This window comes from Tinamus guttatus, unplaced genomic scaffold (assembly GCF_059628265.1).
Source record: "Tinamus guttatus ecotype Peru unplaced genomic scaffold, ASM5962826v1 Tinamus_guttatus_pri_ptg001229l, whole genome shotgun sequence".
Classification (NCBI taxonomy): domain Eukaryota; kingdom Metazoa; phylum Chordata; class Aves; order Tinamiformes; family Tinamidae; genus Tinamus; species Tinamus guttatus.
The window spans coordinates 21,290-36,488 of NW_028289763.1; the positions used below are offsets into that span (position 1 = coordinate 21,290).

Below are 15,199 nucleotides of genomic sequence, written 5' to 3' on the forward strand. Positions count from 1 at the left end.
GGAGCCACGGGGGGGGGCGGAGCCGCCGGGCCGCGGGGGGGGGGGGGGGGGGGGGCGGTGCTGAGGGAGGGAGCGGGGGGGCGGAGCCAGCCGCGCTGCGGGGGGGGGCAGAACCGCGGGGGAGGCGGAGCCAGGGAGCCGCGTGGGGGCGGAGCCTGGGGCGCTGCGGGGGGGGCGGGGGGGGAGCCTCGAGGTGAGCGGGGAGGGCGTGGCCAGCCGCGCTGCGGGGGGGGGGCGGGTTGAGGGATGGACCGGGGGGGCGGAGCCTCGAGGTGAGTGGAGGGGGGCGGAGCCTCGGGGATGCGGGGGGGGGGTTCCTGCTGCTGGCGCGGGGGCGGCGCTGCGGGGCGGAGCTCTGCAACCACGCCCTAAAAGGGGCGGAGCCAAACACGCTGCGGCCAATGGGGCCGCGAGGTGAGCGGGGGGGGCGTGGCCAGCCGCGCTGCGGGGGGGGCGGGTTGAGGGATGGACCGGGGGGCGGAGCCTCGAGGTGAGTGGAGGGGGCGGAGCCGGGGAGCCGCGTGGGGGCGGGGCCAGCCGCTCCGCGGGGGGGGGGTGGGGGAGCCGCTGGGGAGAGCGGGGGCGGAGCCAGGGAGCCGCGTGGGGGCGGAGCCTGGGGCGCTGCGGGGGGGGCGGGGGCGGAGCCTCGAGGTGAGCGGGGGGGCGGGGTCATGGGGATGCGGGGGGGGGTTTCCTGCTGCTGGCGCGGGGGCGGCGCTGCGGGGCGGAGCTCTGCAACCACGCCCTCCAGGGGGCGGAGCCATCACGCTGCGGCCAATGGGGCCGCGAGGTGAGCGGGGGGGGCGGGGCCGGGGAGCCGCGTGGGGGCGGGGCCAGCCGCTCCGCGGGGGGGGGGGGCGCGGAGCCGCTGGGGAGAGCGGGGGCGGAGCCAGGGAGCCGCGTGGGGGCGGAGCCTGGGGCGCTGCGGGGGGGGCGGGGGCGGAGCCTCGAGGTGAGCGGGGGGGGGCGGAGCCAGGGAGCCGCGTGGGGGCGGAGCCTGGGGCGCTGCGGGGGGCGGAGCTTCGAGGTGAGCGGAGGGGGGCGGGGTCATGGGGATGCGGGGGGGGGGGGGGCTCCTGCTGCTGGCGCGGGGGCGGCGCTGCGGGGCGGAGCTCTGCAACCACGCCCTCAAAGGGGCGGGGCCTGGGGAGCTGCGGCCAATGGGGCCGCGAGGTGAGCGGGGGGGGGCGGGGCCAGCCGCGCCGTGGGGGGGGGGGGGGGGGCGGCGGGGGGGGGCGGAGCCAGGGAGCCGCGTGGGGGCGGGGCCAGCCGCGCCGCGGGGGGGGGGGGGAGCTGCGGGGGGGGGCGGAGCCGCTGGGGAGAGCGGGGGCGGAGCCAGGGAGCCGCGTGGGGGCGGGGCCAGCCGCATCGTGGGGGGGCGGAGCCAGCGGCGCTGAGGCCAATGGGGCTGCAAGGTGAGCGGGGGGGGCGGAGCCACGGGGCTGCGGGGGGCGGGGCCTCGAGGTGAGCGGAGGGGCGGAGCAAAGAGCTGAGCGGGGGGGGTGGAGCCGCCGGGGGGGGCGGTGCTGCGGGGGGGCGGGGCCAGCCGCGCTGCGGGGGGCGGAGCCTCGAGGTGAGCGGAGGGGGGCGGAGCCAGCGGCGCTGCGGCCAATGGGGCCGCGAGGGCGGGGGGGGCGGGGCTGAAGGGGCGGGGCTGCGGGGAGGGCGGGGCCGAGGGGGTGGGGCCGCAGTGGGGGGTGGAGCCAGCGGCGCTGCAGCCAATGGGGGTGCGAGGGCGGGGCCGAGCAGGGAGGAGGGGCCTGGGTGTAACCGGGAGCTCCGGGAGGCGGAGCCGAGCGAGGGGGCGGGGCCGGCGCGGCCGGCGCAGCCAATGGGGCCGCCGGGGGCGGGGCCAAGCGGAGGGGGTGGAGCCCGGGGACCTGGGAGGGGCGGGGCTGAGCACTGAGGGGAGGGTGGGGGGGATTGGGGGGGAATTGGGGGAAAAATGGGAAGTTTGGGGGAATTTGGGGGGAATATGGGGAAAAAACGGGAATTTGTGGGGAACTTGGGGAAAAATGGGGGGAATTTGGCAAATGGGGGGATTTGGGGAGAATTTGGGGGAAAATTGGAGATTTGGGGGGAAATTGGGGAAGAAATGGGGGAAATCGGGGAAGAAATGGGGGCAAATTTGGCAGGTAGGGGCATTTGGGGAAAAATGGGGAATTTTGGGGGAAAAGGGAGAATTTGTGGTAAAATTGGGAATTTTTGTGGAGGATTTGAGGAGTTTTATGGGGAGTTTTGGGGGGATTTGATGGGATGTGGGGGAAAAATGGGGAATTTTGGGGGATAACTGCGGGGATTTGGGTGGAAATCGGTGGGATTTGGGTGGAAATCAGGGCGTTTTGGGTAGAAATCAGTGGGATTTGGGTGGAAATCCACAGGATTTGGGCAAAAATCAGTTGGATTTGGGTGAAAATCGGCAGGATTTGGGTAGAAATCAGTGGGATTTGGGTGGGAATCAGCAGGATTTGGGTGGAAATCAGTGGGATTTGGGTTGAAATCAGCGGGATTTGGGTTGAAATACACAGGATTTGGGTAGAAATCAGTGGGATTTGGGTGGAAATCCACAGGATTTGGGTGGAAATCAGTGGGATTTGGGTTGAAATCAGCGGGATTTGGGTTGAAATACACAGGATTTGGGTGGAAATCAGTGGGATTTGGGTGGAAATCCACAGGATTTGGGTGGAAATCAGTGGGATTTGGGTTGAAATCAGCGGGATTTGGGTTGAAATACACAGGATTTGGGTGGAAATCAGTGGGATTTGGGTGGAAATCCACAGGATTTGGGTGGAAATCAGTGGGATTTGGGTTGAAATCCACAGGATTTGGGTGGAAATCAGCGGGATTTGGGTGGAAATCCACAGGATTTGGGTGGAAATCAGTGGGATTTGGGTGGAAATCAGTGGGATTTGGGTGGAAATCAGCGGGATTTGGGTGGAAATCCACAGGATTTGGGTGGAAATCAGTGGGATTTGGTGGAAATCGGCAAGAATTGGGTGGAAATCAGTGGGATTTGGTGGAAATCAGTGGGATTTGTGTGTAAATCAGCGGGATTTGGGTTGAAATCCACAGGATTTGGGTGGAAATCAGCGGGATTTGGGTGGAAATCAGTGGGATTTGGGTGGAAATCAGTGGAATTTGGGTGTAAATTAGCAGGATTTGGTGGAAATCAGTGGGATTTGTGTGTAAATCAGCGGGATTTGGGTTGAAATCCACAGGATTTGGGTGGAAATCGGCGGGATTTTGGCAGAAATCAGTGAGATTTAGGTGGAAATCAGCGGTAGTTTGGGTGGAAATCGGCAGGATTTGGGTGGAAATCCACACGATTTGGGTAGAAATCACTTGGGTTTGGTGGAAATCGGTGGGATTTGGGTCAATCCTGGGGGGTTTTGGGGCCGTTTCTGTCCCGTTCGGGGGCGTGTCCGCGCGGCGCTGACCCCGCCCCCTGCCGGCGTTGCCAGGCAACGCGAGCGCCCAGGCGCCCAATGGGGTGCGCTGCTTCGGTTGCCCCGACGACGGGCCCTGCCCCCCCAGCGAGGCCCACGTGGTGCGCTGCTACGGCGACCTCACCGCCTGTTTCCATGGCAACCTCACCCTGACGCTGGGTGAGCCAATGGGAGACGGGGGGGCGGGGCCGACCCTCAGCCAATGGGAGCCGGGGGCGGGGCCTGGGCGTTGCTATGGCGCTGGGAGGGGGGGGCGTTGCCGTGGAGCCACTTCGCCAATGGGAAGGGGGGGGGCGGGCGGTTGTCGCGGTGACCAGGTGAGTGGCGGCACGGGGGGAAGCGTCACCATGGAAACCAAGTGAGGCCTAGGGGGTCACTATGGAGGCCTAGTGGTCCCCATGGCAACACAATGAGGCCTAGTGGTCACCAGTGAGGCCTAGCGAGGCCTAGTTGTCTCCAATGAGGCCTAGTTATCACTATGGAGGCCTAGTGGCCACCAATGAGGCCTAGAGGTCCCCATAGCAACCCAGTGAGGCCTAGTTGTCACCAGGGAGGCCTAGAAGTCCACATGACAACCCAATGAGGCCTAGTTGTCTCCAGTGAGGCCTAGCGAGGCCTAGCAAGGCCTAGTTGTCACCAGGGAGGCCTAGTGGCCACCAATGAGTCCTAGAGGTCCCCATGGCAACCCAGTGAGGCCTAGTGGTCACTAGCGAGGCCTACTTGTCACTTTAGAGGCCTAGAGGGCACCAATGAGGCCTAGAGGTCCCCATAGCAACCCAGTGAGGCCTAGTTGTCTCCAGTGAGGCCTAGGTGTCACTTTAGAGGCCTAGTGGCCACCAATGAGGCCTAGTGGTCCCCATAGCAACCCAGTGAGGCCTAGTTGTCTCCAGTGAGGCCTAGTGAGGCCTAGTTGTCACCAGGGAGACCTAGAGGTCTCCATGGCAACCTAATGAGGCCTAGTTGTCTCCAGTGAGGCCTAGGTGTCACTTTGGAGGCCTAGTGGCCACCAATGAGGCCTAGAGGTCACCAGTGAGCCCTAGTGGTCCCCATGGCAACCCAGTGAGGCCTAGTGAGGCCTAATGATCACTATGGAGGCCTAGTGGTCCCCATGGCAACCCAGTGAGGCCTAGTTGTCTCCAGTGAGGCCTAGCGAGGCCTAGTGAGGCCTAGTGGGCACCAATGAGGCCTAGAGGTCCCCATAGCAACCCAGTGAGGCCTAATTGTCTCCAGTGAGGCCTAGTTGTCACTATGGAGGCCTAGAGGGCACCAATGAGGCCTAGAGGTCCCCATAGCAACCCAGTGAGGTCTAGTGGTCACCAGTGAGGCCTAGCGAGGCCTAGTGGGCACCAATGAGGCCTAGAGGTCCCCATAGCAACCCTGTGAGGCCTAGTGGCCACCAATGAGGCCTAGTGGTCCCCATAGCAACCCAGTGAGGCCTAGTTGTCTCCAGTGAGGCCTAGTGAGGCCTAGTGGCCACCAACAAGGCCTAGTGGGCCCCATGGCAACCCAGTGAGGCCTAGTTGTCTCCAGCAAGGCCTAGTGGTCCCCACGGTGACCCAATGAGGCCTAGTGGTCACTATGGAGTCCTAGTGGCCACCAACGAGTCCTAGTGGTCCCCATGGCAACCCAGTGAGGCCTAGTTGTCTCCAGTGAGGCCTAGCGAGGCCTAGTGAGGCCTAGTGGGCACCAATGAGGCCTAGAGGTCCCCATAGCAACCCTGTGAGGCCTAGTGGCCACCAATGAGGCCTAGTGGTCCCCATAGCAACCCAGTGAGGCCTAGTTGTCTCCAGTGAGGCCTAGCGGCCCCCATCGAGGCCCCGCGTCCCCGTCCCGGCCCCGCGGTGACGCCGGTGACACCGGGACGTCCCCCCCACCCCGTGTCCCCGCAGGGCTGGTGTCGCTGTGGCGGGAGGTCCGGGGCTGCGTCCGCGACGGCGGCTGCGCCCGGGCGGCCGTCGGGGCCGGCGCCGTCACCCTGAGCGGCTCCTGCTGCTCCGGCAGCCTCTGCAACCGCGACCTGACGGCCCGGAGCCTCTTCGCCCCCGACCGGCCCCGGCTGCAGCTGCTGCCGCAGGGCGCCAAAACGGCCGCGAACGGCACCGGAACGGCGGAAAACGGTGCGAAAATGGCTGAGAACGGCACAAAAATGGCCGAAAACGGCCCAGAAACGGCTGAGAACGGCCCAGGAACAGCCAAAAACGACCCAGGAATGGCCGAAAACGGCCCAAGAATGGCCGAAAACGGCCCAGGAATGGCCGAAAACGGCCCAGGAACGGCCGAAAATGTCACAAAAACGGCCAAAGTCAGCGTGGAAACGATTGAAAAAGGCGCAGAAACGTCCCGAAATGCCACAAAATCAGTCGAAAGAGGCACAAAAAGGGCTGAAAACGGCGCGAAAACGGCTGGAAATGACCCCAAAACGGCCGGAAACAGCGAGAACACGGCTGAAAACGCTGAAGAAATGGCTGAAAACGGCGCAGAAATAGCCGGAAATGGGGCGGAAATGGCTGAAAGCGGTGCGAAAACGTCCGAAAATGGCCCCAGAATGGCCGAAAACGGCCCCAAAATGGCTGAAAATGGCTCCAAAATGGCCGAAAATGGCTCCAAAATGGCCACCAACATGGCTGCCGGCACCAAGATGGCCGCCGCCGGAGACAAAATGGCCGCCACCAACATGGCGGCGCCCACGGAGGAAAAGGAAGAGGCCGGGGGGGCGGGGCGACCAGAGGGGGCGGAGCGACCCGAGGGGGCGGGGCCTCGCGGGGGGGCGGGGCCGGCGGGGGGGGCCCTGGGGCTGCTGCCCCCCCTCGTGGCCCTGGCCCTGCACTGACCCCGCCCCCCCGTGGGGAGCCCCAAAACGGGGCGAAATCGCCCCAAAATGGGAGGGAAAGCGGCAAAAAGGGGGTCACGGGGCCCCAAAATGGGGCAAAACGGCCCAAAACGGGGCAAAATGCCCCAAAATGGGTCAAAAATCCCAAAATGGGTTAAAACACCCCAAAATGGGGACAGCAACCCCTAAAAGTGGGTGCAAAGTCCCCCCCAAAATTGGGCTCAAACTGCCCCAAAATGGGTCAAAACACACGAAAATGAGTCAAACTGCCCCCAAAATGGGCCCAATACCTCCAAAATTGGGCTCAAACTGCCCCAAAATGGGTCAAAACACCCCAAAATGGGGCAAAACACCCCAAATAGGTCCAATGCCTCAAAAATTGGGCTCAAACTGCCCCCAAATGGGTCAAAACACGCCAAAATGGGGCAAAACACCCCAAATGGGTCCAATGCCTCAAAAATTGGGCTCAAACTGCCCCCAAATGGGGCAAAACACCCCAAAATGGGTCAAAACACACCAAAATGGGCCCAATACCTCCAAAATTGGGCTAAAACTGCCCCAAAATGGGTCAAAACACCCCAAAATGGGTCAAACTGCCCCAAATGGGCCCAATGCCCCAAAATTGGGCTCAAATTGCCCCCAAATGGGGCAAAACACCCCAAAAATGGGTCAAAATGGTTCAAAACACCCCAAATGGGCCCAATGCTTCCAAAATTGGGCTCAAACTGCCCCCAAATGGGTCAAAACATGCCAAAATGGGTCAAAACACCCCAAAATGGGTCAAACTGCCCCAAATGGGCCCAATGCCTCCAAAATTGGGCTCAAACTGCCCCCAAATGGGTCAAAATATGCCAAAATGGGTCAAAACACTCCAAAATGGGCCCAATGCCTCCAAAATAGGGCTCAGACTGCCCCTAAATGGGTCAAAACACCCCAAAATGGGTCAAAACACCCCAAAATGGCCCCAATGCCTCCAAAATTGGGCTCAAACGCACCCCGAATGGGGCAAAACCCCCCAAAATGGGGTCAAACCCCTCCAAAATGGGACAAACTCTCCCCAAACGGGATCCAAACTGCCCAAAAATGGTGTTTCCGCCCCAAAACGGGGGCCGCCCTCAATGGCCAAAATGGGGTAAAACCCCCCAAAATGGTGACACCCTCCCCCATCCGGGGGGACATTAAAGGGCCCTGGTGACACCGGGACACCCGAAGCCGCCTGTTTATTCCGGTTGTTGTTTCCATGGCGTCCGGGTGTTGCGGGGGGCGGGGCCGAGGCTCGGGGGGCGGGGCTTAGGCGGCGACGTCCTGGATCCCGCAGCGGAGATTGGCCGGAACGGCGACGTCTGCGGAGGGGGCGGGGTTAGAGAGAGGGGCCCCGGCGTCCGGGAATGGGATTTGGGATGGGAAAGGGGAGCGGGATTGGGGAAAGGGGAGCGGGATTGGGGAAAGGGGAGCGGGATTGGGGAAAGGGGAGCGGGATTGGGGAAAGGGGAGCGGGATTGGGGAAAGGGGAGCGGGATTGGGGAAAGGGGAGCGGGATTGGGGAAAGGGGAGCGGGATTGGGGAAAGGGGAGCGGGATTGGGGAAAGGGGAGCGGGATTGGGGAAAGGGGAGCGGGATTGGGGAAAGGGGAGCGGGATTGGGGAAAGGGGAGCGGGATTGGGGAAAGGGGAGCGGGATTGGGGAAAGGGGAGCGGGATTGGGGAAAGGGGAGCGGGATTGGGGAAAGGGGAGCGGGATTGGGGAAAGGGGAGCGGGATTGGGGAAAGGGGAGCGGGATGGGGGAAAAGGGAGCGGGATGGGGGAAAAGGGAGCGGGATGGGGGAAAAGGGAGCGGGATGGGGGAAAAGGGAGCGGGATGGGGGAAAAGGGAGCGGGATGGGGGAAAAGGGAGCGGGATGGGGGAAAAGGGAGCGGGATGGGGGAAAAGGGAGCGGGATGGGGAAACCGGAGCGGGATTGGGGAAACCGGAGCGGGATTGGGGAAAGGGGAGCGGGATTGGGGAAAGGGGAGCGGGATTGGGGAAAGGGGAGCGGGATTGGGGAAAGGGAGCGGGATGGGGGAAACGGGAGCGGGATTGGGGAAACGGGAGCGGGATTGGGGAAACGGGAGCGGGATTGGGGAAACGGGAGCGGGATTGGGGAAACGGGAGCGGGATTGGGGAAACGGGAGCGGGATTGGGGAAACGGGAGCGGGATTGGGGAAACGGGAGCGGGATTGGGGAAACGGGAGCGGGATTGGGGAAACGGGAGCGGGATTGGGGAAACGGGAGCGGGATTGGGGAAACGGGAGCGGGATTGGGGAAACGGGAGCGGGATTGGGGAAACGGGAGCGGGATTGGGGAAACGGGAGCGGGATTGGGGAAACGGGAGCGGGATTGGGGAAAAGGGGAGCGGGATTGGGGAAACGGGAGCGGGATTGGGGAAACGGGAGCGGGATTGGGGAAACGGGAGCGGGATTGGGGAAACGGGAGCGGGATTGGGGAAACGGGAGCGGGATTGGGGAAACGGGAGCGGGATTGGGGAAACGGGAGCGGGATTGGGGAAACGGGAGCGGGATTGGGGAAACGGGAGCGGGATTGGGGAAACGGGAGCGGGATTGGGGAAACGGGAGCGGGATGGGGGAAAGGGGAGCGGGATGGGGGAAAGGGGAGCGGGATGGGGGAAAGGGGAGCGGGATGGGGGAAAGGGGAGCGGGATTGGGGAAAACGGGATGGGGAAACGGGAGCGGGATGGGGAAACGGGAGCGGGATGGGGAAACGGGAGCGGGATGGGGAAACGGGAGCGGGATGGGGAAACGGGAGCGGGATGGGGAAACGGGAGCGGGATGGGGAAACGGGAGCGGGATGGGGAAACGGGAGCGGGATGGGGAAACGGGAGCGGGATGGGGAAACGGGAGCGGGATGGGGAAACGGGAGCGGGATGGGGAAACGGGAGCGGGATGGGGAAACGGGAGCGGGATGGGGAAACGGGAGCGGGATGGGGAAACGGGAGCGGGATGGGGAAACGGGAGCGGGATGGGGAAACGGGAGCGGGATGGGGAAAGGGGCCCTGGTGTCCGGGAACGGGATCGGGATGGGAAAAGGGAGCGGGATGGGGAAAAGGGGCCCTGGTGTCCGGGAACGGGATGGGAAAAGGGAGCGGGATGGGGAAAAGGGGCCCCGGCGTCCGGGAAAGGGACTGGGATGGGAAAAGGGGCCCCAGCAACAGGGATGGGAAAAGGGGCCCCGGTGTCCGGGAACGGGATCAGGATGGGAAAAAGGGCCCCGGCGTCCGGGATGCGGAAAGGGGACCTGGCATCCGGGAACAGGATTGGGATGGGAAAGGGGACCCCGGTGTCCGGGAACGGGATCAGAAAAGGGACCCCTGCGTCTGGGAAAGGGATTGGGATCGGGATGAGACCAGGATCGGCCTGGGGGTCCTGGTGTCTGGGATCGGGATTGGGATGGGACTGGGAATGAAATCGGGCTGGGAATGGGATCGGGATCGGGACAGGAATGGGACCGGGACGGGAATGGGCCCGAGATCGGGATGGGAATGGGATCGGGAATGAGATCGGGACACGAATGGGGAATGGGACTGAGATGGGGAATGGGAATGGGACCGGGATTGGCACCGGGATGGGGAATGGGACCAGGATGGGGAATGGGAATGGGACTGGGAATGGGATCGGGATGGGGAATGGGACCGGGATTGGGATCAGGATGGGAATCGGATGGGGAATGGGAATCGGAATGGAACCGGGACCGGGATCGGGACCGGGAATGGGACCGCGATGGGAATGGGAATGGGACCGGGACGGGAATGGGATCGGGACGGGGAATGGGATCGGGGCCGGGATCGGGATGGGGAATGGGATGGGACCGGGATCGGGACGCGGAATGGGAATCGGGACGCGGAATGGGAATCGGGACGCGGAATGGGATCGGGGATGGGATCGGGACCGGGATCGGGCTGGGATCTGAACGGGATTGGGATGGCATTGGGATGGGATCGGGACCGGGATCGGGACGGGAATGGGAATGGGGAATGGGATCGGGATGGGGAATGGGATGGGACTGGGACTGGGATGGGACCAGAATCGGGACGGGGATGGGATTGGGATGGGGAATGGGATCGCGACGGGAACGGGATCGCGACGGGAACGGGATCGGGAATGGGAATGAGAATCTGAATGGGAATGGGATCGCGATGGGAATGGGATCGGGATGGGAATGGGATCGCGATGGGGAATGGGATCGCGATGGGGAATGGGATCGCGATGGGGAATGGGATCGCGATGGGGAATGGGATCGCGATGGGGAATGGGATCGCGATGGGGAATGGGATCGCGATGGGGAATGGGATGGGACCATGATCGGGATGGGGAATGGGATCTGGATGGGATCGGGATGGGACTGGGACCGGGATCGCGACGGGGAATGGGATCGCGATGGGAATGGGATTGGGATGGGGAATGGGATGGGGAATGGGATCGCGATGGGACTGGGATGGGAACGGGATCGGGATGGGGAACGGGATCGCGATGGGAATGGGATGGGAACGGGATCGGGATGGGGAACGGGATCGGGACGGGGAACGGGAACGGGATCGGGACGGGAACGGGATCGGGAACGGGATCGGGAACGGGATCGGGAACGGGATCGGGAACGGGATCGGGAACGGGATCGGAACGGGGATGGGAACGGCATCGCGATGGGAACGGCATCGCGATGGGAACGGCATCGGGGATGGGAACGGCATCGGGGATGGGAACGGCATCGGGACGGGAATGGGAATCGGGACCGGGATCGGGCTGGGATCTGAACGGGATTGGGATGGCATCGGGATGGGATCGGGACCGGGATCGGGACGGGAATGGGAATGGGGAATGGGATCGGGATGGGGAATGGGATGGGACTGGGATCGGGATGGGACTGGGACTGGGATGGGACCGGAATCGGGACGGGGATGGGATTGGGATGGGGAATGGGATCGGGAATGGGAATGAGAATCTCAATGGGAATGGGATCGGGAATGGGATCGGGAATGGGACGGGGGTCCCGCTCACCCATGAGCTGCGGCCGCGGCAGCCTCAGCCCCTCCATGAGCGTCACGAAGGCGTCGGGACTCAGCGTCAGCCGCGGGTTCAGGCGCCGCTCCTCGTCCACCGTGGACACGGTGTAACCTGGGGGCGGAACGGTGTAGCCGGGGGGGAGAACAGTCTGCCGGGGGGCGAGAACGGCCCCAAAAACCCCGCGTTTGCCCCCAAAAACCCCGCGTTTACCCCCAAAAACCCTGCGTTTACCCCCAAACCCCCCATTTACCCCCAAACCCCCTCGTTTGGCCCCAAATCCCCTCATTTACCCCCAAACCGACCATCAAACCCTCTCATTTATCCCCAAACTGACCCCAAAACCCCCACATTTACCCCAAACTTCCTCATTTACACCCAAACTAACCCCCAAAACCCCCTCATTTACCCCCAAACTGACCCCAAAACCCCCTCATTTACCACCAAACTAACCCCAAACCCCCCTCATTTACCCCCAAATCCTTTGATTTACCCCCAAACTGACCCTCAAACCCCCTCATTTACCCCCAAACTGACCCCAAACCCCCCTCATTTACCCCCAAATCCTCTGATTTACCCCCAAACTGACCCCAAAACCCCCACATTTACCCCAAACCTCCTCATTTACACCCAAACTAACCCCCAAAACCCCTTCATTTACCCCGAAACTGATCCCAAAACCCCCTCATTTACCCCCAAACACCCTCATTTACCCACAAACTGACCCCAAACCGCCCTCATTTACTCCCAAAACCCCCTCATTTACCCCAAAATCCCCTCATTTACCCCCAAACTGACCCCAAAACCCCTCATTTACCCCCAAACACCCTCATTTACCCCCAAACTGACCCCCAAACTCCCCATATTTACCCCAACTCTCCCCTAAACCCCCGTAACTCCCCCCAATCCCCCACATTTATCCCCCCAACCCCCCATATTTGCCCCCCAGCCCCCCATTTCCCCCCAACCCCCCCCATATTCCCCCCCAAACCCCTCTCTTTGCCCCCCAACTCCCCCTATTTACCCCCCAAGCCCCCCTATTCCCCCCCAGCCTCCCTATTTACCCCCCCATTTACCCCCCAGCCTCCTTATTTACCCCCAAACCCCCTATTTACCCCCCCATTTACCCCCCAAACTGCCCTATTTACCCCCCTATTTACCCCCCAAACTGCCCTATTTACCCCCCAAACCTCCTTATTTACCCCCCATTTACCCCCCAACCCCTCTATTTACCCCCCAAACGCCCCTATTTACCCCCCTATTTACCCCCCATTTACCCCCCAGCCTCCCTATTTACCCCCCAAACCCCCCTATTTACCCCCTCTATTTACCCATTTACCCCCCAAGCCCCCCTATTTACCCCCATTTACCCCCAACCCCTCTATTTACCCCCTCTATTTACCCCCAGCCCCTCTATTTACCCCCCCATTTACCCCCAACCCCTCTATTTACCCCCCAGCCCCTCTATTTACCCCCCAACCCCCCCTATTTACCCCCCATTTACCCCCCAAACCTCCCTATTTACCCCCCATTTACCCCTCAGCCCCCTATTTACCCCCCAGCCCCCCTATTTACCCCCCCAACCCCCCTATTTACCCCCCCTATTTACCCCCCAACCCCCCTATTTACCCCCTCTATTTACCCCCAGCCCCTCCATTTGCCCCCCGTTTCCGGTACCGTTGTAGTCGTGTCCCGGGTAGATGAGGCAACTTCCGGGCAGGCTGAAGATCCGCTCGTGCACGGAGCGGTACAGGGTGCGCGCGCAGCCTGCGGGGGGGGGGGGAGCGGGTTACCATGGCGACGGCGTGGCCACGCCCCCGTTACCGCGGCGACCGCGCGGCCCCGCCCCCTTGGAGACTCCCCCCCGCCCGCGTTGCCGTGGAGACCGCGCGGCCCCGCCCCCTTGGAGACTCCCCCCTCCCGCCCCCCGTTGCTAGGGCGACCCCCGCCCCGCCCCCCCGCTGTTGCCATGGTAACGCACCCAGCGTGAAGCGCCGGGGGGGGGGCGTCGCCATGGAGACGGGCGGGCGGGGCCGCTCCCAGCGCACTCTATGGTTCCCGCCGACACCCCCGGGTCCTCCCAGGGCCCTCCGCGGTCCTCCCGGCACCCGCCATGGTCCTCCCGACACCCACGGGGTCCTCCCGACACCTTCATGGTCCTCCCGACACCCACGGGGTCCTTCCAACACCCTTGGGGTCCTCCCGACACCGTCAGGGTCCTCCTGACACCTTCAGGGTCCTCCTGACACCCTTACGGTCTTCCAACACCCACAGGGTCCTCCTAACACACTCATAGTCCTCCTGACACCCTTAGGGTCCTCCCAACAGCATCAAGGTCCTCCCAACAACGTCAGGGTCTTCCCAACACCCTCATGGTCCTCCCGACACCCTCACGGTCCTCCTGACACCCTTAGGGTCCTCCCGACAGCCACAGGGTCCTCCCAACACCCAGAGGGTCCTCCTAACACCATCAGGGTCCTCCCAACACCGTCAGAGTCCTCCTGACACCCTTGGGGTCCTCCCAACACCCCCTGGTCCTCCCAACACCCACAGGGTCCTCCTAACACTGTCAGGGTCCTCCCAACACCCTCACAGTCCTCCCAACAGCGTCAGGGTCCTCCCAACACCCTTGGGGCGCTCCTAACACCCTCAGGGTCTTCCTAACATTGTCAGGGTCTTCCCAACATCCTCGTGGTCCTCCCAACACCCTCATGGTCCTCCTGACACCCTTGGGGTCCTCCCAACACTGTCAGGGTCCTCCCAACACCCTCATGGTCCTCCCAACACCCTTAGGGTCCTTCTAAAGCCATCAGGGTCCTCCCAACACCCTCACGGTCCTCCTAACACCTTCATGGTCCTCCTAGAACCCTCAGGGTCCTCCCAACACCATCAGGATCCTCCCAACACCCTTAGGGTCCTCCCAACACCCACAGGGCCCTCCTAACACCCTTAGGGTCCTCCTAACACCCTTACGGTCTTCCAACACCCTTAGGGTCCTCCCAACACCATCAGGGTCCTCCCAACACCCAGAGGGTCCTCCTGACATTCTTGGGGTCCTCCCAACACCCTCATAATCCTCCCGACACCCTCATGGTCCTCCTAACACCATCAAGGTCCTCCTAACACCCTCGGGGTCCGCCCAACACTGTCAGGGTCCTCCCAACACCCTCACGGTCTTCCCAACACCCTCAGGGTCCTCCCAACACCATCAAGGTCCTCCCAACAGCGTCAGGGTCTTCCCAACACCATCAGGGTCCTCCCAACACCCTTGGGGCGCTCCTAACATTGTCAGGGTCCTCCCAACACCCTTGGGGTCCTCCCAACACCCTTGGGGTCCTCCCAACACCCGCCTGGTACTCCCAACAGTGTCAGGGTCCTCCCAACACCCTCATGGTCCTCCCGACACCCCCCTGGTCCTCCCAACACCCTCGGGGTCCTCCCAACACCCCCCTGGTCCTCCCACCACCCCCAGGGACCCCCCAACACCCCCATACTCCTCCCAACACCCCCGGGTCCTCCCGTCAGGCGCACTGCCCTGCTGGAAGTCGGTGCGGCCGCAGCCGCGGATGAGCAGAGCGTCGCCCGTGAAGGCCATAGAGGCGTCGTCCAGCACCAGGGTGACGCAGCCGGGGGTGTGACCGGGGCTGGCCCGGACCTCCAGCTCCTGCCGAGGACACCGGGCGTCCGGGTGTTGCTCCCCGGTGTCCGGGTGTTGCTCCCCAATGGACCCAAGGGTCCAGGTGTTACTTCCCCAATGGGCCCGGGTGTCCGGGTGTTGCTCCCCAATGGGCCCGGGTGTCCGGGTGTTACTTCCCCCATGGGCCCAGGTGTCCGGGTGTTGCTCCCCAAGGGACCCGGGTGTCCAGGTGTT

General features: G+C 63.2%; 1 protein-coding gene across 1 annotated transcript; it reads right to left on the reverse strand.

The window, feature by feature from the left end:
* Positions 1-7,538: 7,538 nt before the first annotated feature.
* Positions 7,539-14,995, reverse strand: LOC148590590 (persulfide dioxygenase ETHE1, mitochondrial-like). Its single transcript, XM_088538841.1, has 4 exons — positions 14,863-14,995; positions 13,006-13,095; positions 11,326-11,442; positions 7,539-7,619 (listed from the first exon to the last, which is right to left on the reverse strand). Exons 1-4 carry the CDS (start codon positions 14,921-14,923, stop codon positions 7,567-7,569), a joined length of 321 nt encoding a protein of 106 aa, XP_088394967.1. The 5' UTR covers positions 14,924-14,995; the 3' UTR covers positions 7,539-7,566.
* Positions 14,996-15,199: the final 204 nt, after the last annotated feature.

Bases quoted from the DNA above. Each gene is read 5' to 3' on its own strand.
- LOC148590590 (XM_088538841.1), bottom strand. From the start codon at position 14,923: ATGGCCTTCACGGGCGACGCTCTGCTCATCCGCGGCTGCGGCCGCACC. The intron at 13,096-14,862 runs GCAGTGCGCCTG...CCCCCCCCGCAG, and splicing joins CCGCACCGACTTCCAGCAGG to GCTGCGCGCGCACCCTGTAC. The intron at 11,443-13,005 runs GTACCGGAAACG...TTCCGCCCCCAG, and splicing joins CCCGGGACACGACTACAACG to GTTACACCGTGTCCACGGTG.